At 41.6% G+C, this 20,658-nt stretch overlaps 1 protein-coding gene across 1 annotated transcript in view; it reads right to left on the bottom strand.

Moving 5' to 3' along the window:
- grik4 (glutamate receptor, ionotropic, kainate 4) overlaps positions 1 to 20,658 on the bottom strand; it is a 327,233-nt gene that overhangs the window by 9,914 nt on the left and 296,661 nt on the right. Inside the window, exons 15-16 of the mRNA XM_028573124.1 lie at positions 9,810 to 10,013; positions 7,117 to 7,230 (exon numbers count right to left, since the gene is read on the bottom strand). Coding sequence (XP_028428925.1) covers positions 7,117 to 7,230; positions 9,810 to 10,013 — 318 coding nt within the window. The remainder of the gene's footprint in view (positions 1 to 7,116; positions 7,231 to 9,809; positions 10,014 to 20,658) is intronic.

Here is a 20,658-nt window from a genome sequence, read left to right as displayed (position 1 = left end):
TCACAGATGGTGGAGAAGTGAAGGTGCAGAAGATCAGAAATAGAAACTGAGCAAATGGTAGGAAGAGACAGGAATCACAAGGACAACATGAAGACAGTAGGAGTTGTGTGTTGTTGAGAGAGTCATCTCCTGTGGTGTAATGTGTGCTTCAACACTCAGAGACAAAGTTATGTTTTCAGGAGTTGGAGGGGAAATTATCCATGGTGACTGAGGCTGCAAGAGACACACCAATGAGCACACAGATTCAGATAGCCTTAATGGGAACTGCATAACATGTATTAAAAAACTGTCTGCATGCTTCTAAAATGTGTCAGGATATTTTTTTGTCCATTTAACAAACACTTTACGTCTTGTAAACTGAGTCCTAGAAAGAAAGGGCTTAATAAATCTCCCTATGATCATCTTGTGACAACAGAAAACATCAGGGCTACAATGTCATGTTTTTAAAGCTGCACTAATCAATACTTATATTACAATGGATCTATGTATAATGTGAAAAGGGTCTTCTGTAGTCATGAACCAACAGATAATTCCCACTTACTCAACAACTCCACAGAGCATTTTAGTGCTTTTCAGCTCATTGTTTTGATTTCACTGCAGCATCTTTAATGTTTTGATGTTCTTATCAGCCTAATTTCCTCTCCCGCTCTGATCAGAGTTAGTGACTGGCTGGAGAACATAGTGGAGCATTTCGCAGCTAAAGAGCTAGATATTTCCCTCATTGGTTGGTAAAGACCAAAAACAAAGCTAAAATAGAGTTTATTGGACTATCATTCATCAGGTTGCTGAAACACAAATTAAATGAATGCTAACGTTGCTCTTTGTCTGCTGGATATGCCATAATAGCTTTATAAAGGATAATGTGCCAATGTTATGTGTACAGCTTGTTGTGTGGCCACAAAAATCTGTTAATGCAGGTTTAAATTGGCTATGCCACGGCTTCCTAAGTTCACGGTACAGTAAGTGCACTACATGGGCTTGAGTGTATGTGGCCCATAGAGTAGGCTGACTGACTCCGGTTTCTTGTGAAAGAAATTATGAAGGAGTGCATCTGTCTTTCACAGATGCTTACCTCTGATTCATCTGTGCCACTGAGGGCTCAGTTCCACTGATGTTAGCACAGTTATGAATAACTTATGTACGTAAATATTGAGTGTATTTAGTTATTCATAGGTTATCAGTGACAAATTGACTTGAGAGAGAAATTTACGAGACCACAAGTACATCCCAGTCTATCCAAATGGCACAGGATTATTGTTTGAAAAGTCAGCTCATATAGGTGGTCTGCTCTCTCTCTTCCTTGTGGAAGGTGAGTCTATGTGTGCAAGACAGACTGTCAGTAGCTGTGTGTTTGTATGTGTGTGCGCTTGTGTTTGAAAGCCTGTCAGCAGCTGTCTGCGCTGTCAGTCAGCGGCAGCAGCAGAACAGATACAGTACGTGCTTGGGTAACCCAGTGCACAGGGAGCACCAGTGCTGCACACAGAGGCAGCAGGTAGCTGACTTTTGGCTGGGGAAAACAGCAACCATGGCTAATCTGGTAGTTACTATTTAATGGGAGATACACAATTGGAAGAGACAAAAGACTCCAACACTCTGACATAATGGCCAAACTGTATTGATATTGATAATTGCCCTCGCGCATGAGTTAGATATTAAAAGTAAACCTGCTGCAATAACGGGATTTCAGTGTAGAACAAGCACTAAATGTGGGTACATGAGTATAAATCATAGTCACAGGTTGCCCTGGCTCCTCACACATAAACATTTGCTGCCGTGTTTGAATCATTTTTATTAGAGCCAGGGGAATCATTTTATGAAGGTTTATCGTCACGTTAAGATGATAAGAGGGCATAAGGCAAATCAAAGGATGGAAGAGAATGCAGACGTGGTGCAGAGGGCGAAACATCCTTTACGATCTATCTTTATGAGTACATCTCAACAAATAGAATTGCAAGGAATTGCTGCCTATTATAGTATGTGTATAACCCTTCTTCCTCTTAACACGCAGATGAAGAGCTCATTCATTTTTACCTTGCACTGCCCTTGTTTTCTCTCTTAACTTCCCACTGTCCTTCCTCCATTGCCCCCTTCTCTCTCTCTATCTCTCTCTCTCGGGATTGCTGGCATGCCAGCCCAGGAGGGTGGCTGAAGGAGCTGGTAAGGTTATCCAGTCAAGGATTTTACCTAGTCATCCTGCCTCTTGGTATTCATTCCACACTGTTGCCCCCTGAGGCTGCCTGCCTGAATACTGAGACTACCCATTGTCATTTCAACTCTTGCTCTTATTTCTGCTTCTTCTCTCCACCCCTTTTGCTTTTCTTTCTGCCCGTTTCTTGCTAATTCTCTTTAATATTGCCTTTCTTTCTCTCCTTTCCCTTGTCTCCCCACCTTCACTCTTTCTTTATGGGCTGTTTGACAGTGTGTGCATTTCTAATTGTGTCAGAGCTGCTGTTGAGACAGCCGCAGAGAGCAGTTGATATAGCAGAGTTCACAGGGTCATATTCATAACAACATTATGCTGTCTCCTGGGCTCTCCAGGTTGTCTGGCTTTATGTTTGCGTGCTTTGTACATGTATGTGTGTCATTACAGAAACTATGTGTGTATGTATATGCACAAGGACTTGTGACTGTATAATTTTGTCTAAGGTCGTGTGTGGCCAGAGAGTCAATAAAGCTCTGTATGCCACGCTCTATCCTCAGGGCAGCTGCTGAATCTGACACCACTTCCACACACCCCTAATTAGCTCCTATGTCTAATTAAGTGCCGCTCTCTCTTTCTCTTACACACACACATGCACTTACTTTGCCGCACAGTCCCCAAAATGAAGGAAATGTTTAGAGGATGGAACTGGCACAGATATAAAATGAGCTGATATAGAGTGTTGGGGTCTTGGGTTACAGCATATGGCTTTTTGTTGTACAGATGATGAATGTTATGGGAGAGATGGCTTTTATGAGAAGAGGTTGACAGTAGCTCTAGGTTATGTTTGGGTTCCTAACTTTGATGTCCAATTCACATATTGTACTGGCTGCTGAGGTAAAGGTGTGCTCTTCGATTTGTGTGTAAAAGAAAATCAAATTTATTTATATGGCCTCAAACCACATGCATGTCTCAAAGGACACACACCAAGAAGCCACAAAATAGTCAGGAAAGGCAACCTAGACAGGTAGAGCTTGCATTTTGCAGAAAAGCTGCAAGCTGTCTGAGATTTGTTCCTATATTTTTTATTTCAATGTCCAGAAATCATACAACAGAGTATACAAGGCAACAGTGATCCCTCCAGAGAATCACATCCCCTGTCTTTTTGTGTAACTTAAAACACTTACAAAAAAATCACATGACAGGTAATTAAGTGTTGTGATTTGCTGCTGTTCTGCAAGCTCCATAGAAACGTTGACTATGACAGTTGACAGTGCTTAGAGTGGAGGAGACAGTGAAGTTTCAGTCCAGGTTTCTGCTGTTTTATACAGGAACACGCCGACTTATTGGGACTTCAGCTTATTCACCGTAACCCCCAGAGTTAGACAAGTCCATACATACCCTTCTCATCTCTGTGCGTGCTGTAATGCTGTCTGACGGCTCCAGCATTAGCTTAGCCTAGCACAGATCCTGAAGGTAAGTGGTTCCAACTAGCCTACTGCTCCGAATAAGTGACTAAATAACGCCAACATGTTCCTATTTACATGTTGTGATTTGTAGAGTCACAGTGTGTACAAAAAACAACGTAACATGAGACACAGCCGACTTCTAACCGTAAACAAACCGGGAACTATTTTCTCAGGCGGAAGAATATAGTACATGGGCGGAATGATTTGCTTTGCAACAACCTGTCTGAGAATATAGTACCGGTTTGTGTGACTATACAAATCACAACATGTAAATAGGAACATGTTGGCATTATTTTGTCACTTTTGTCACAATTTGGAGCAGTAGGATTACTGGAACCATTCACCTTCATGTCCTGATGCCGCTGGCGGTGTCAGACAGCCTTACAGCATGCACAGAGATGAGAAGGGTATGTATGGACTTGTCTAACTCTGGGGGTTACGGTGAATAAGTTAAATTCCCAATAAGTCGCCGTGTTCCATTGAGGCAGTGATGGTGGGAAAACAGTTGGAGATAGCTTTGTAAATACACATGAGTAATTTCGCCAACACGGATTTTGCCTTTTACTATATTATTATATATATAGTCACAGTCTTAATAAATGCAAAATACAAGAGAAAAAATTTGTGTTTGAGAGAGAAAGACGTACAATACAAACATACTGACAAAGAGGAGAGATGGAGAATAAATTGCTGATAGTCTGAGGGTAATTAATACTGGCGCCTTTATTTTATTGCATTTGCCATTCTTATTGATTAGACTGAAATTTTCATTTAAAGTTTGAAATAAGCAGCAAACCCCCCCTTGTAGTGCACTGTGCCTAAGATCAATAGTCAGTGGATTAGAACTAAACAGTGCAGTCACAGAAATTCAAATATCGAATTTTAGAGCCATGCTGAGGGACCGCTTGGAATCAGATCTGAGAAAATGCCAAGGGGCAATGGGAGAGTAAAAAGTGCATGAATAAATGATGGTGGGGCAGAGAGAGAGACAGAGAAATACAAGGGACACATGTCTTCACTTTCACTCTTATCTTGTAGCTTTCTCTTTTCTCTTTTCAAAACCTCCATACATCAGTGCTTTATCTTAATAACTGATTTCTTCATTTCCTTCTAATTGACCTCTTACTCAGGAATTTGGTGTCAACTGGGCCAAGTCTGTGCTAACTCAACTCTGTGACTCTGTGTGCCAGCCCTGAGGGACATCAGTTCCATGTCACCTCCTCATGCTGCCACCCGCCAGCCTGCCTCCCTCTTCAGAGGTGATATGCTACCCTGCAGCCCATTTAACACTCCACCTGCTGCGAGCATCGATTGATTCTCCAAACTGTTGGCGCTCAATTGAGTCCCTCACTGCTACACATATTAGTGCTGTGTGTAGGCTATGGTAAGGTGAGAAGGAGGGAAGTTCACAAGAAGGGGAGCCAGGAGCAAGAGAAAATGTGAGTAAATGCCCCTTTGGGACACTATGCACGTGCCAGATCACCTAAGTGCAGAATGTGGCTGGTGCCATAGTTGGCCCTGCTGTGTCACCTTGGGTTTTGGGGGAGGACTGATGATTAATGGGCCACTGACTCTACAAACACTGGCTCATTTCCACCTGCACTGCTGTTGTTTCACTGTTTCTTGCTTGGGCTTGCTCTCTATGGAGCATGGAGGGCGTTGCTTGCACAAATAAGATGGCCAAACCCTAGCAGAGGGCAAACAGAAAACAACTGTGTAACTGGTACATTAATCAGTAAGTAAAACAGAACAGAAGGAGGAAATCAAACACAGGAGAAGTGAAAGAAGCTGGACACTAGGGATGTAACGATTACCGGTGTAACGGTAAACCACGGTAAAAATGTTGATTACCGTTTTCATTTAAAAGATCCTTATTATCACGGTGGATTACCACGGTGTGGAAACCCTGTGTTCAATCTTCCCAGCTTCATCCGAGTCTCCTGAAGTTGCCGCGCAGGCGCACTGCGTAGCCTACAACGTGTGTTTCTTGAGGAATCATGGCGGAAAGAGGAGATGACAGCGCTCAGAACATTTATCAGCCTTGTAAAAAAGGCCATAGTAACAATAGTAACACATGCTCTCTCCTGAGATGATTGACCAATCATTGACGAGAGTCAGCACTTTGATCTCCTGCCAATCACTCGCGCTCAGACAGGAGAAGGGGACAGAATGCAGCAGCTGTAGAACTTTTTTCTTTATCATTCCTTTCCCGTTTTCGGACTTCTTGAAGTGATGTTTGTAGCCCAGAACGTAAGCTAAAACCACTCTGTAGCTTGCTAAACTGTCATGGGTTGTTCTGCCTCGTTATCTGTGTAAACGTTTAAGCTAAGTTTATTCATATTTCAATACGTGTTCTGCTACAATGTGGATAAATTTAGCCCATGTTACAACATGACATTTACTTGGAGAGAGAGAGATATATTATCGCCTTGATAATATTGCTGTTGCTGTGTTTCTTATTGCATAGCTGATAGATGTGCAGATTGTTTAATATTACTTGTGCAGCCACGTGTTGATATTCAGGTTGTGTTAGGGCAATTTGCTGGCAACGTGCAATCGCCAGTAAACTAGTGCTGTGGAGCCACGTGCTTAGCTATTAAAGGTGTATTACACTGTTTGCTCCTTTATGGATATGTATGCTGTAATAGTTGTGGCTTATTCTCAGTTTGTGTTACTGAGCAACATGTTACATTTATGTCAATGATTACAGAGAAATTAATGTAATTCTTAGTATTGTTTCTTGTTATATGCTGGTGGCTATAACATGTTCATAGTAAGTCAGATGCTTTACATACATACATTAATGTGCATTGTTATTTGCTTATATTTCAGAACCACATCCAACTTCACACGTAACTTCAAATACAACTTCATAGTTAACTTCATGTTCGAGTCGTAAATACATCTCCCTGGATCTCAAAGTCAGACATCTCTGGTTCAAGTTCTTACAGGACACCCTACAGCGGGCCAGTGATCCAGTAGCCAGTTTTCAATAGTTTTTACAAGCCTTTTGTCTATATTTTTGTAATATAATAAACACTGTTACACTTTTTTAAACTATTTCAGCTTGTGTAGGCCTATCAGTGCTTTCTGAACATATTGAACACACTTTTTAAAAAATACCGCGATAATACCGTAAACTGTGATAATTTTGGTCACTATAACCATGAGGTTAAGCGTTACATCCCTACTGGACACTATTAAAAAGTTGAGACTACAGGGACAGAAGGTAAAGGATGTTGGGAAGATAAAGAAGAAGCAAGAAAACTGTGAGACTAAGGGTTTGGAGGAGGGGCTAAGAGGTAAAAGAGGCGATAAGGTGCAAAGTTTGTGGAAGGATTTGGACAGGTTAAGGGAGATAGACTCTACAGTCCAAAAGGGATAGTAGTTCTTTTCCAGCAATTAGACAAGGCTGACAGCCTGCTGTGGTATGTCTGCAAGCTGTACGAGAGCCAGTTCGATCGGTTAGAGTGGGTGTGTGTGGTGGGCTGGTGGGAGGAAACTTACCAGGTGGACCCGGTACATGATACTGATGCCGAGGGTCATGAAGGGCTTGGAGAAGTCGATGACCTTTTCACGCTCTGCTGTGATGGTGAGGCCTGCGACTGCCAGGTCAGCTTTCTGAAACAGAATGAATCATCATATGAATACACAGTCAAAAGAATACTGAACATAGCCGTGAGGACGTAACACAAGTTTATGACATAACCAATAATTTAAGCGGTTGAAAGGATGACATAAGAAGTGGGCTACTAGATGCAAATTCACTAATAATGCCCTTTTGTTTCATATAGCCTCTTTGTCCGCCAATAGCACTATCTGTGGTGAGGATAATCCAGCATTGGAACTGTGTGTGAGTGTGCGTGTGCGTGTGTGTAGGTCACAAAAGAGCTGAGGGTAACCATTGTGGCCTGCCAAGGGAGCAGTGTCAAGACAAATCACTTGACAAAGCAGTGGCTGGTAAAACACACACTTAAAAAAACACAGACACGCAGACACACACACACACACACACACACACACACACACACACACACACACAAACACAAACACACACGTAGAAATGGCCAATGTACGCTGAATACTGGATGGCTCCCTGCTAGTAATACAGGCCAGCAAAGTGCAACTGCAAGGGATTTTTCATCTCCCTGAGGAGCAAAGAGTGAAAGCAGCAATGCATTGCTCTTTGTCTGCTGCAGGAGAACTAAGAGGATTGCGGGACGGGGAGGAATGGGAGGATGAGAGTGAAGAGAGGGTAGCTCTGCTGCAGCACTGCAGACGCCACTCAAAATCCACAAAACACTGTATCTCCAGGAAAGAGAAACAGGGAGAGGGGCATCTGGCATGCATGAAAGAGTGTTTTTGATGTGATGTGAAAATAATTATTCCAACCTTTAGAGCAGGTTTAAACTGCTACCAGAAGAAATTTAGAGCTTCACCTAAAAGCCCAGATCCCACTCTGTGTGTGCTTCAATTAGTGTGGTACACACCAAAATGTACACCTCTTTAACCTCACCACAGTCTACACTGCACACTAAAGCCTATTTTCCTGATACCCTACACTCAGCCCGCGGACTTTGACCTTCCATCATCAGCTGTCCCCAGCCTCCGCCTCGTCTTTTTTCTCTCTCCATCGTTTGAAAGTCTGATCGCCTGCTCCTAGTGCCGGAAGGAAGCCACACGCAGGGAACGACCATCCAGGCAATTTCAACAAAGAAAGTCACTGATCCTTTGAAAAATGAACACACGGTCGTAACAGCCACTTAAATATTTATGTGAAGATAGAATATTAATATTGATTACCTGATTTTTCTGCCTGCCTGCTGTTATGCCTTCTAGTGTAACTGAAAAAAACAATGTAATGCTGGCTATTCAATATTGCATCATACCTGTTTCCACTTGCATTCAATCATATAATGCTAAGCCGGTGAAAAAGACACAAAAAACACTTGTGAATGTGAGGGATGAATTAAACATTACCCTCTGGGATGTAGTATTTGACTTTAAGAGTTCAGTCTTTGGAGATGCCTATGTTCTCTATCTGCAGCACTGTGGATTAAGGAACCAGGACATACAGTACTGTACTTAGACTTTGATCTGGATTCCTCCTGGCACGTCTCATTGTCTGACGCCAGTCAAACTAATCACCCTCACTCAGTGAAATATTGTTCAGTCTGAATGGTACTGGCAGGGACACAGGTATTTGTTGTCCAAAATAACCTAAGGCTGTCCTCCTTTGCTGCTACCAAGTGTATATTTCATATCCCTTCAATTTATCCATTAAACTTGAAAACCATTGCTGTTTTATTTCACAATATTTATACTCTGCCAGCTTTCCCATTCCTTTCTAAGCATTTGACCAAACAAGCTCAACCCTTTCTGTCCACTGTGGAACATCCCTCCAGATGTCCCCCATCCCATGACAAATCCCAGTCAAGCACGTCTTGATTTTTTGCCCATCCCCCCACCCGCCTCTCAAGCTGCTGTCAGATAGACATGTTGACTTCAACCATGGCCCTTCTGAAGGTTAGCCTTTGACAGGCAACTTCAGGGGACAAGGGCGGTGGCAGACTGTGACAATAACAAGAGCAGGCACTGCTTGCTTTACATACTTAATGGCTTTGCCCTCCATTAGCCCACAGAATTAAGACAGATCACCTCTCAGGATCAGCCCAATCCCTCTTTACTTCATTTTTGTTTTCCTCTTCCTCACCCCAGCCTCATACTCCCTATATTTTTTGCCTGTTTTACTTCTTTTCCTCCTCCTCTTCTCCCCTCCCCTATATAAACTTATCTGAGTGTTAACAGCTACATACAGCGTAGCTGGAGGAGTTTAACACCTCACTCAGAGATTTAACAGCAACAACATAGACCAATTCAGGAGAAAAGTCTGTTAAGGTCAGTTCAGAAAGCTTAAAGAAAGGAGCTGACAGGGAACAAGCCACCAACAAGCTGTGACTGTTTTAGAAAATACAATGCTTAGACTGAAAAGGCCAGCTGCTGAATGAAAAGTGTGTGTATGACATGTAGGAAAGCTGCTTGCTGTAAAACTATATAAGAGCTGAGCAATACACTTGACTTTTGTGTTTGTGTACCTCGAGGAAGCACTTTAGTTACTGGTGTGCTTACATGTATATGATGCAATATGAATGATAATTTATGATTTCATGCAGTTTGTGCATGTGTATATATTTACATACCCTTGAGATGAGCTCTCCAACCATGCCGGTCCACGTTCCATTGGCTCCAGGAACCCCGTACAGTCCGTCCCCCACCAGCCGGATGCGATACTTAAACTTGAGAATATCTGCCAGCTCCTTCAGCATGTCCACACAGAAGCCTTCGTAGCGGTCGTTTCCCTCCAGTTCTTGGTGGTTCTGCCGCAGCATCACATATGGATTCTCCTGAAAAACACACATGGCTTGCATCTTAGACAGCACATCTCCATCTGACGGTCTATAAACGGTAGCGTGACAAAGCAAGACGGAGCACAGACGAGATACTGACATATTGTACAGAATTCATACTGGACTGCATTATTCAGTTCACTTGTCGCAGAGTTATATTCAGCTTGTGAAAATACAAAAATCTTCTGTGTCCGTGAAGTAAACTTTCAAAGTCTGAAAACAAACTGGCGGTGTGGAGTTTGAAAGACATGGACAGAAAAAAGTCTAACAAAATTAGCTAGTGAGTTGGGAAATGTGGGATTCTTAGTTTCTGTAAGCATATTCTTAAGAATAGAAAGTCAGATTCAAGATTCAATACTTTACTGCAATAAAACTTACACTACCGGTCAAAAGTTTTAGAACACCAATTTTTCCAGGTTTTTATTGAAATTCATGCAGTTCAATGACTCATTGTACTCTGAAATGAAAGTATAGAACAAATGAACAATTTAAGTTAAAAAAGAAATCATGGAATCAGTTTATAAAGCAAAATGTATTCTAAATTTTTGACTCATCAAAGTAGCCCCCTTTGGCAGATATAACAGCTGAACACACTTGTGGCATTCTTTCTACAATGGAAATCAAATATTCTTCAGGAAGTTCTTCCCAAGTCTGTTGCAGAAGGTCCCATAAATGTGTGGCACTTGTAGGTTGCTTTGCTTTCACTTTTCTGTCCAGTTCATCCCAAACCAGCTCAATGGGGTTTAAGTCTGGTGACTGTGCTGGCCACTCCATGTTTTTAAGCTTACCATCTTGTTCTTTTTTCCTAAGGTAGTTCTGGCATAGCTTGGACTTATGTTTTGGGTCATTATCTTGCTGTAGGATGAACCCCTGACCAACTAGGCGCATACCAGAGGGTACTGCATGGCGCTGCAAAATGCTGTGGTAGCCGTTTTGGTTCAGGGTGCCTTTCACTCTGTACAAATCACCGACCCTGGATCCAGCAAAACAGCCCCAGACCATCACGCTTCCTCCTCCATGTTTGACAGTTTATGTCACACACTGAGGAACCATTCTTTCGCCTACTTGACGGCGTACAAAAATCCTGCGTGATGAACCGAAGATTTCAATTTCATTTTGATTCATCAGTCCATAGCACCTTCTTCCAGTCTTCAGTAGTCCATTGACGATGTTTCTTGGCCCAGGCAAGCCTCTTTTTCTTATTCTGATGTCTTAGCAATGGCTTTCTTGCTGCAACTCGACCTATCAAAGCTGCAGCTCGAAGTCTTCTCTTTACAGTTGAAACTGAAACTTGCTTATTACGACCACTATTAAGCTGTGCTTGAAGCTGTTGTCCTGTTAGCCGCCTATCATGCAAGCTGTTGACTCTCAGAAACTTGTCTTCTGATTCTGTTGTGGCTTTGGGTCTGCCAGACCTCTTCCTGTCATAGTTTCCCCCAGTTTCTAAATTACTTTTGATCATGAAGAATACTGTACTCACTGACACCTTGACTTTCTTTGCAATTTCTCTGTAGGAAAGACCAACATTCTTAAGTGTTATGATGGTCTGTCTCTCTTCCATTGTTAATTACCTTTTTCCTGCCATTTTTATAGCAACACACTACTTTCTGCAGTACAATACTGTTTAAATAATGCTCACGAGGGTATGGTACCACACTGTGTTCCAACAATACTTTTATACAAACAGAGGGGGTTGTAAGTAATCCAGACAAGTTGGAACACCTGTGTGAATTGGTAGCACCAACTTCCAAAGCTTGAGCAACCTCCATTGCTGCAGAACAGCTTTACGTTGTTTACCCATTTCTTGTTCCCTGAAAAAGGCCTTTTTGTAAAATACTGAAATGAACATTATTTTTCAGTTTTGGGTAACTTTACTTTATTTTTTAACCCCAGGCAGTTCACCACTTACCTTTGTACAATTTCAAGCTATTCATTGGACTTGAACTGCTAAAATGTCAATAAAAAACTAAAAACATTGGGGTGTTCTAAAACTTTTGACCGGTAGTGTAGTTGTTAGGAATTTGCCTCAGTGTGCTCATTACAGAACAACAATCACAGCATAAGAGACAAGACACATAATAAGAAATAAAAACACATAATACACTCAGATATTAACAGTACAAGAGAAAAACCTGGTGCATAACAAGAATAAAGTGTCAGATGCTTTAAAATACAGTATAAGTTTGTGCTTTGCTTTTGTTAAGTGGTGGCGCAGAATTGAGGAGCCATTTTATAATTGGATAGTTCTGCAGTAAGTGCTGTTGAGGAAACGGGAGGTTTTGGTTTTGATGGCCCTAGGTCTTTTTCCTGAAGGCAGAGCAAGTCAGGATATCTTAGACTGTTGCTTCGATATTGATGATTCTTTTTAAAAAGCCTCCCTAACTTTTCGTGAGAGTACTGCTAAATTGCTGGAGTGCCTCTTTAATGTGTAAACAGTATTGCTTTACAGAACCTAACTAAAGATTTTACAGTCAGGAAGAATGGTGGAAGCATCCCATATGTTCTTTGGAGGGCATAGTTCACATCAGGTTTACTGCCTTCAATGAAAACTGAGATTTGTGGATTCGAAGCAGAGCCAGGCACTAAAATCAGGGACAGACACACGCATGCTAATCTGTTATACCCAGCAAAAAGTGGATAAAAAACAAAAGCAGTTTTCCTCCCACCACACACACACACACACACACACACACACACACACACACACACACACACACACACACACACACACACACACACACACACACACACACACACACACACACACACACACACACACACACACACACACACACACACACCTATTTACTACCTGTCTTTTAAAGAACCAACTCTCTGTTCGGCTGTCTGTTTATTTATGTCTAGTTTTGTCATTTAGTTGATGTTGTAGGAAGATTTAAAGAGCCCCGCAGTGATGTATTTTGGAGCCACCCTTATTGCACTATTTTTCAAATAATGCAACTGTCAAGCTGGTGTGCTCGGGCTCCACTACATCATAAAAAAGACAGCGTTATATACCATTTTGATGTTGCTTTATCCTTGCACTCAGCCCATGAATCGAGCTAAAACTAACTTACCTTGGCAACATGACATCAGATAACAGTGATTAACAAGTCTAAGCGTTTTCCTGTGCGGACATTCACCATTATTTTAAATAAACAAAACAAAAGAAAAAGTAGTAGGTGGACTAGAACTTCTGTTTTCTTTACTGTTGCAGATAGACGTTTTATTGAGTTTTTTTTTCAACAACTGAAGTGTATGTGCTCATGCAAAACATATACTAGCTCAGATTTTTGTTTATGAGCTTGTTCAAGAGATTGTCGACTACTTTAGTTGGCATAAAAGCCTACAGCGGGGTGTGTGTAATTCACCACAGAGTCATCAGTCATTCAAAGCCACTGTGACAACTTTCAGGAGGGTAAAGCATAAGCAGTAGTGTTGTGGTGTATTCTGAGAACTGTAATATAATAGTATAATTGTTTCGTCATCGCCACAGCTGGAAATGCTTATTTGTGTGGTAGCTGGTTGACTAGCGATTGATTTGCCTCACAGTGAAAGCCACAAAAATAGTTACACTGAAATCTGGAACATTTGAGAACTTGGCTCACATCAGGTGGCACAACTGTTACTGTGACTTGTCATGTTGTCACAGCAACCGCTTGGTTCAACCTGTACATGCGTACAGGGGTGGGGTTCAGATTACTTTGACACCAGATGTTGCCTTGCCTCTTTCTGGTTGCATCACTGGACAGTGGAACTCACAGCCTCCTGTTCTGCTGTGATAAGACTGAGAATAAAATTACTACTGATCCACTCTCTCTGCCTGCGTAACTCTGCACCTTGAATCTGCATATGGATTCAATTTATCTAACCAGGCTCATAGTTCGATTAAACAGACACGCTGTATAGCAACAATTACCTGCACAGTTTTACAGGGCGAGGTAGTTGACAAAGACTATGTTACAAGATACGGTTACACTTTACTTGAAGGTATCTACATAAGAGTGACATGACACTGTCATGAACGTCATAAACATTATAAACAAGTCATAAACGTTTATGACGTAACGCTTCTTTTAGTAAGTGTCATTTGGTTTTTGTCATCACAAGTTATGGTTAGAGTTAGGGTTAGGGTTCATGTGTCATGACTGTGTCATGTGTTCATGACAGTGTCATGTCACTCTTATGTAGATACCTTCAAGTAAAGTGTTACCCTAGATACAGCATGCACGTGAGAGTATGTGAGCTGCACATGTGTATGTTAAGGATAAGTTTGACAATATTCTTTTTTTCATATTGTTAATTATTATTCCTCTTTGCCATAGACCACCAATGAGCCAAACTGCACTGGGTGACATGATCCCTCATAACAATCAACATGGGCACTGTAGTTTACTTTGAGTTCATTGCATATACAGTGTCCAGCTGCTGTAACTACTCACCAAATCCCAAACCTGTCACCTAGAAATTACATTTATGCAATACTAATGTTTTTTCTAATTACATTGTGCTGGGAAACATAATTGGTGCCTGGATTAGGTGGTGAGAGTGAGTGCCTAACAATCCATAAAATAGTTTTATTATGCTGTTGTTGCTAACAGCGGACATCTTACTGCAAAGGTTGATATTGTACTCTCAGAAATAAATGAATTACCTGGCCAGGGAACATTTTGTTCATTTTCAGACTTGTCAGATATGTTAAATAACAATGTATAGGTATAAAAATGTAATCCAGGCGGGCATTATGTTTTGTTCAAAACATAATTGCTGTTGCATATTAGTAGCACCGGTATATAACATAATGCAAACATGTGGATTAAATAGCCCCCAACAAATTCACTGTTTAAGTCAGTTTAGTCTAAAAGCTGGCAAGCTCCTTGGCAAGATTTGTCCTTTTCACGAACAAAACGTCCTTACATTTTTGCATCTTTAGTAGGAACAACAGGGCTTAGAGTTGAGGGCCACAGATAGGCCAGTGACATCAGAAAATACTGTAAGACGAACTAAAGCGTTGAGGTTTTGAGCCTTTTCATGGGATTTTTTTGTCCTTTAGGAAGTAGAAAAGAAAAGAAAATGTTTCTTCGGCTCAGAGTCAGTGAAGGTTTCAGCCAGTTAGTGACTGTGTGTACCAATCTATAAAAGTAAATCTGTTATTAACTCCTTAAAACAGCCACACATCACCTTACTGGCCAAACAGGCCATCTATGCATGCTCATGTTTCAGCATGCTTGAGGCACAATATAAATGCTAATTTCATAGCTCACAGACCGCTGAAGCTTTTCAAGCGCCGACTTGCAGTCAAGCCAGACCGAGTCAGACGTTTTCGGTCTCCTTCCAATTTCCGCAACATTATTATAGAGGTTGGCTTTCATAGACGTTTTGTACATAATGCAAGCCGGACTGGGGGAGAGGGAAGAAAGGAAGAAACACACAAAATCTGCTAGAGTCATTTAACAGCTCTTTACACCAACTGACTAGAGAACCAGTAAAGTTCCTATTCTATTGTAGTGTTCTCAGTTCTAAAACAGAAAATGTACCTACATACTAATAACATTCCCCTGGGGGCTCTGTGTCATCCATAACATCTTTACCAATTTATTGTCTATGGAGCTGTGTATTTGGGAGAGAGTTGATCATGTTCACTAATATTTTTGGGTTGTTTAATTTAGACCGTAGGAATAACATGTATGAATTTTGAAAATGGGCGTAGTTCCCCTTAATGAAACAAACACACTTCACTCCTTGTTGTTTTATATGTGTTAAGAACGGTAAAAGCATTTCATATTCATAACAAATTTGGAAGCGCGATTTCTTGGAGCAAGGCTCTCAAGTACAGACTAATACAATCAGACCTGGCAAACATCCATCAATCACACAGCCATCAATAACACTGGGACTGTCTGACTGTTATCAAGCCTAAATGTTTCTTACTTCTGCTGTTTTGCTTTTCCTTGGTTTCAATTTGTCTCTCTTTATCTGAACTCCAGTAGCAAAAAAATGTCGGTCAAAACCGCCTATTAACCAGATCTATGCTGGGTTACAGAAAAAATGAAACACAACTGCTATTAAAAGCTGATATATCTGCCGCAGTTCATACTCATCCTAAAACTTCCACCAAACTGGCAAAAAAATAAAATCACTGAAAGAACCACTTCCACCAGCAGCCTTCTGTGAAGATGAAGACAAAATTATATAAACATAACATTCAAGGAATGAAAAGCCTATACAGAGGTATAAAAGTGCTGTCTTCCTTGAGGGCAAATCACAAGGAAATTCCATCTAACTTCTTTTGCACACCACAGCAAAACAGCAATAAAGCTATGAGTTTGAATCTTTAAAGAATGTAGACTTTTAAAGCAGTCTCTTAGGCCATGAAAAGTCTGGTTGTGGACGGTGAAAGAAGCACACTCTAACATACTGTATGCACAAGCAAGTACACGTACACACAAATACTGTCCAGACGCAGAGCGCCAGGTGCACCAATGGGTGTTATTTGCATTCAACTTCACACACCACAGTGGAATTTCCCCTTTCAAAACCTCAGGGTGTTCAAGATGTCTTCACACAACCTTCCTCGCTTTCCTCAACTGTTTTCTTATCCTCAAAAACTTTCTCTCCAGAGCCCAGCAAAGTGGCAGCTGAGATATCATTCTCTCACAGGGTTCAGTAGTCCTGTTTGAACAGGAGACAAAGAAGCTCTGACGGTACTCGGAAAATACAAGGTCAATAGAAAAAGAACCTGCCTCTGTGTCTGCTTTTATCAGTCGGCTCTATGGGCACTGTTGAATCCTTACCAATGCATATGTGAGTGGATATGAGAGCACCCAGTGACACAAGGGTAGTCTGCAGGAATGTGGGAATGACCATGAGAACTGTGGTTGACAAGGCAGAAAGTGAGTCTTACAAAAGAGACTTAAAGCAGGTTTCAGGCACGAAAGGAAAATGGGTCTTAGGTTTGGGATTTAAATATTGAGTACGGTATGATTCACCAACAATGGCAGAAAGCTGGCACCAAAAGAAAGATGTCCCTACAGGTAAAGCTCTGCTCCATTTAATTTCTTTCAGAAACGAGGAATGTGAGGACTAAGCAGGAGTAGTATTTAAGAGCGTAATTAAATGAGGGATATATGAACACCCAAGGCTGTTTAATGATTTGTTAGTGGTGTAATAACCTTATGCATTTACATGAAGCCAGTGAAAAGACTGAGAAATCTCTCACTCAAATGTTTGACATAGGCTGTGTGTGTGTGTGTGTGTGTGTGCTTGGTGTCTTTATGCTCAGGTGAGTATTTTCTTACTATCTACCCTGTTGTGGCTTCCTAAAAATAAATGAATCATGTTAAAACAACAATGTTGATTCCAAAACTGTTCACCAGTGTGACATAAGCTGTGTGTTTGTGTGCATGGAGGGAGGGGTTTAGTGGCTCTAAGTGTGTGTTTATATGAATGTGTATGGCTGTGTTTTTTTAATAGGAAGTGGTGGTGGTCAGCTTTTGCAGGGAGGGCACACATGACTAGGGCGAGACATGGAATGAAAATGAAGTAACTTGTATGAATAAGATACAAGATGTATGAATGTGAAATGAGTGTGCACTGTAGGAGGGCGTCTGAGCCTGCAAATACCCTGTTCAGTGATGCGCTTGGCTTCAAGACCTTCTCAGGATGTCTTTTATTGAAAAACTTACCTTGAAAATATAACTTGTAACTTTTAAAGCTCCATTGTGTAATTTTTTGAGTTGATTCTTAGCAAAAAACCCTTTGTTCTTTCACAAATGTGCTCATTCATGTGTAATTACTTCCACCAACTAATCAGTATTCTCATACGCGTAGAATCTGACATTCAGAATCATTCAGAATGCATACAAGCGAGTCGCTCGAATGGCGGCAGCCATGTTGCACCTCCATCTTTAAAACACATTAGCCAAAGAGGGACATACCTCCGCCTTTCGCGCTTTTACACTTAGTGTCAGTGAGGGGGAGAAGATTACTCAGCAACTGCCGGCAGATTTCAAAGCCTCTTAAAAATGGAGGATTGCGCCTATTCTCGAGGACATGAAACGGAGTCGCCAAGGAAGTTAAAAAGAGAATTAAAACGACAACGCGACAAGACCAAAGTTAATATTGGAGTGGCTTTTCCAAGATGGAAAGAGCTCATAAGGAGCAAGGATTTTAAAAGGGATGCCAAAGTTGCCTGCTTTCTTCTCGACAGGTAATTCAGCCTATTTGGGTGTTTGAAGTTTTATAGTTGCTTGGCTAACTATAGCATGGTTGTGCATAACGCTAGAACGACGTCCAGGATACTTTTCGTGTCAATGATGAAAAAGGATTGTCTAAACGTTGTCATAAGTGTCATGATTTCCCTGGTAGACAACTCACGTCATGCAGTTGTAACACAGACTAGGCTACAGCTAGAACAGCTGCGTGTAAATGATGGAGATACTAACAGGGCTGGACATTAAGGCTTGTCCGGGACAAGTGGATTTTTTATAGGGCAAGTGGAAGAGACTTTACTTGCCCCACTGGACAAGTTAAAACTCAAATAATAATATTTAGATTTTCTAATAATAAAATGCCATGTTACTTCACGTTATGTGCCACTCATTACGTCTATGTTACCGATTTGAAACAAATATTTTTTTTTCCCCACAATCCGGGGCAGCGGACCGCTAACGTTAGACCCAGCGGCAGTGGGATAGCGGACCGCTAACGTTAGACCCAGCGGCAGTGGGTCAGCGGACCGCTAACGTTAGATCCAGCGGCAGTGGGTCAGCGGACCGCTAACGTTAGACCCAGCGGCAGTGGCATAGCGGACCGCTAACGTTAGACCCAGCGGCAGTGGGTCAGCGGACCGCTAACGTTAGATCCAGCGGCAGTGGGATAGCGGACCGCTAACGTTAGACCCAGCGGCAGTGGGTCAGCGGACCGCTAACGTTAGACCCAGCGGCAGTGGCATAGCGGACCGCTAACGTTAGACCCAGCGGCAGTGGGTCAGCGGACCGCTAACGTTAGACCCAATGGCAGTGGGATAGCGGACCGCTAACGTTAGACCCAGCGGCAGTGGGTCAGCGGACCGCTAATGTCGGACGGACCGCTAGCTAGCTGTTCAGCTCGTTGTCTGTAAGCGATGCAGCATAAAAGCACGGCAGAACCAGCAAGCCAACCAGCCGGTGTTAGTTAGCTAATGTTAGCTTGCTAACTCCGCCTTAACGTTACTCTGTCGCCACATCGTTCACAGAAAACAAGCCGAATAAAGCTGTCACTCATGGCGATAGCAGTGTGCTTTGTGTGGATGAAGCATGAAGTTAATCTGACTCATTTATCGTAGCGTTACTACTCCACTGCTTGTTTTTCCGTCAGTTATTGTAAAACCTCAGCTACGCGACTTGCCGGATTAAATATCAGGTAATAATCAACTGTTAAGTAGCTATGGTGCGTTCTTTTTGTCCACCGAAGTCGATTTACGAGTTGTTTTCCGGAGTTACGAACCGGAAGTTGCAAAAAGAACGCCACTGAGGTCGTATATATAACACTTCAAGTCGTCTGAACTCAGAGGACCCCGAGTTCACTTTCAAAGATGGCTACGTCGTGCATCACACGTAGTAAACATTGTGGTTTTCTACAATTTTAAGCACTTTTGTCTTTGTTGTAACCAAATGAAGAAGTGGTACACATAGCACTGTACACTGCTACCTATAGGCATGTTGCTACAGTCTTATTAGGAGTTAAATACCGCCTGATTAGTTATTTTGTAGCTTGTGCAGCTGAAATTGGCTAGAGACGCTCGGTTGCTACAGTATATGACCCTAACCCTAAAGCCAAGTCTTGAGCAGAAAGCAGAACAGTAGCCTAACGTTAATGTTAATCAAAACGTAATTTTCATGTATCAAACTGTGAAATATATGTGTGTAATATGTCAATAACTGGGTGAATAGAATCCTAAATGTTACTAAAAATGTTACAAAAACCCATCTTTTCTCCAACTCGTAGTATTGTGTGACAAAAAGAACGCAACAACCCACGGTTACTCGTTTTCCGACATGGATGTGACGTCACACTCGAGCTACTAGTTGCGATTACAAGACAAAAAGAACGCACCACTACACCTTTTAAAGGATCCCTTGGTAAATCAGCCTCTGCTGGGTAGAAAGTGAAATTGTAGGCAAAAACATTGTTATGTCTACAAAATTATTTTAGTTATAGTATAAATTCAAGTAACCACTACCTCTGGTGATACACTGCACACCGGCATGAAACGTATTACTTTGTATTATGTAGTCTGGAGATCCTTTTTCCTTGTTGAAGGGGAAATCTATTGTTGGGACGGAGGGTTTCAACTGAATTTTATTAATATTGATAGTGTTTGGATGCTTTCAACGGTTTGTTCGAATTCTGCATTAGCAAAACACACAACAAAATTATAAAATGATAAATCTTTACCCGGACAAGTGCCTCAAAAAAGTTAATGTCGAGCCCTGACTAAGAGCTAATTTTGGTTTCACTGACATCGTTCGTACTGCTCAGAGAAACATATTAAAAACACAAATCTCCGTTGCTTCTCTCCTACACTGTAAACATTGCCTTACACTATTAATCTTGTACAATATAAAGAATAACGATAGCACTGATACTTTACTAACATTAG

Source organism: Perca flavescens, chromosome 3, assembly GCF_004354835.1.
Source record: "Perca flavescens isolate YP-PL-M2 chromosome 3, PFLA_1.0, whole genome shotgun sequence".
NCBI classification, from domain to species: domain Eukaryota; kingdom Metazoa; phylum Chordata; class Actinopteri; order Perciformes; family Percidae; genus Perca; species Perca flavescens.
Note: the sequence above shows the minus strand (reverse complement) of the source record. Positions and strands in the feature narration are given on the sequence as shown.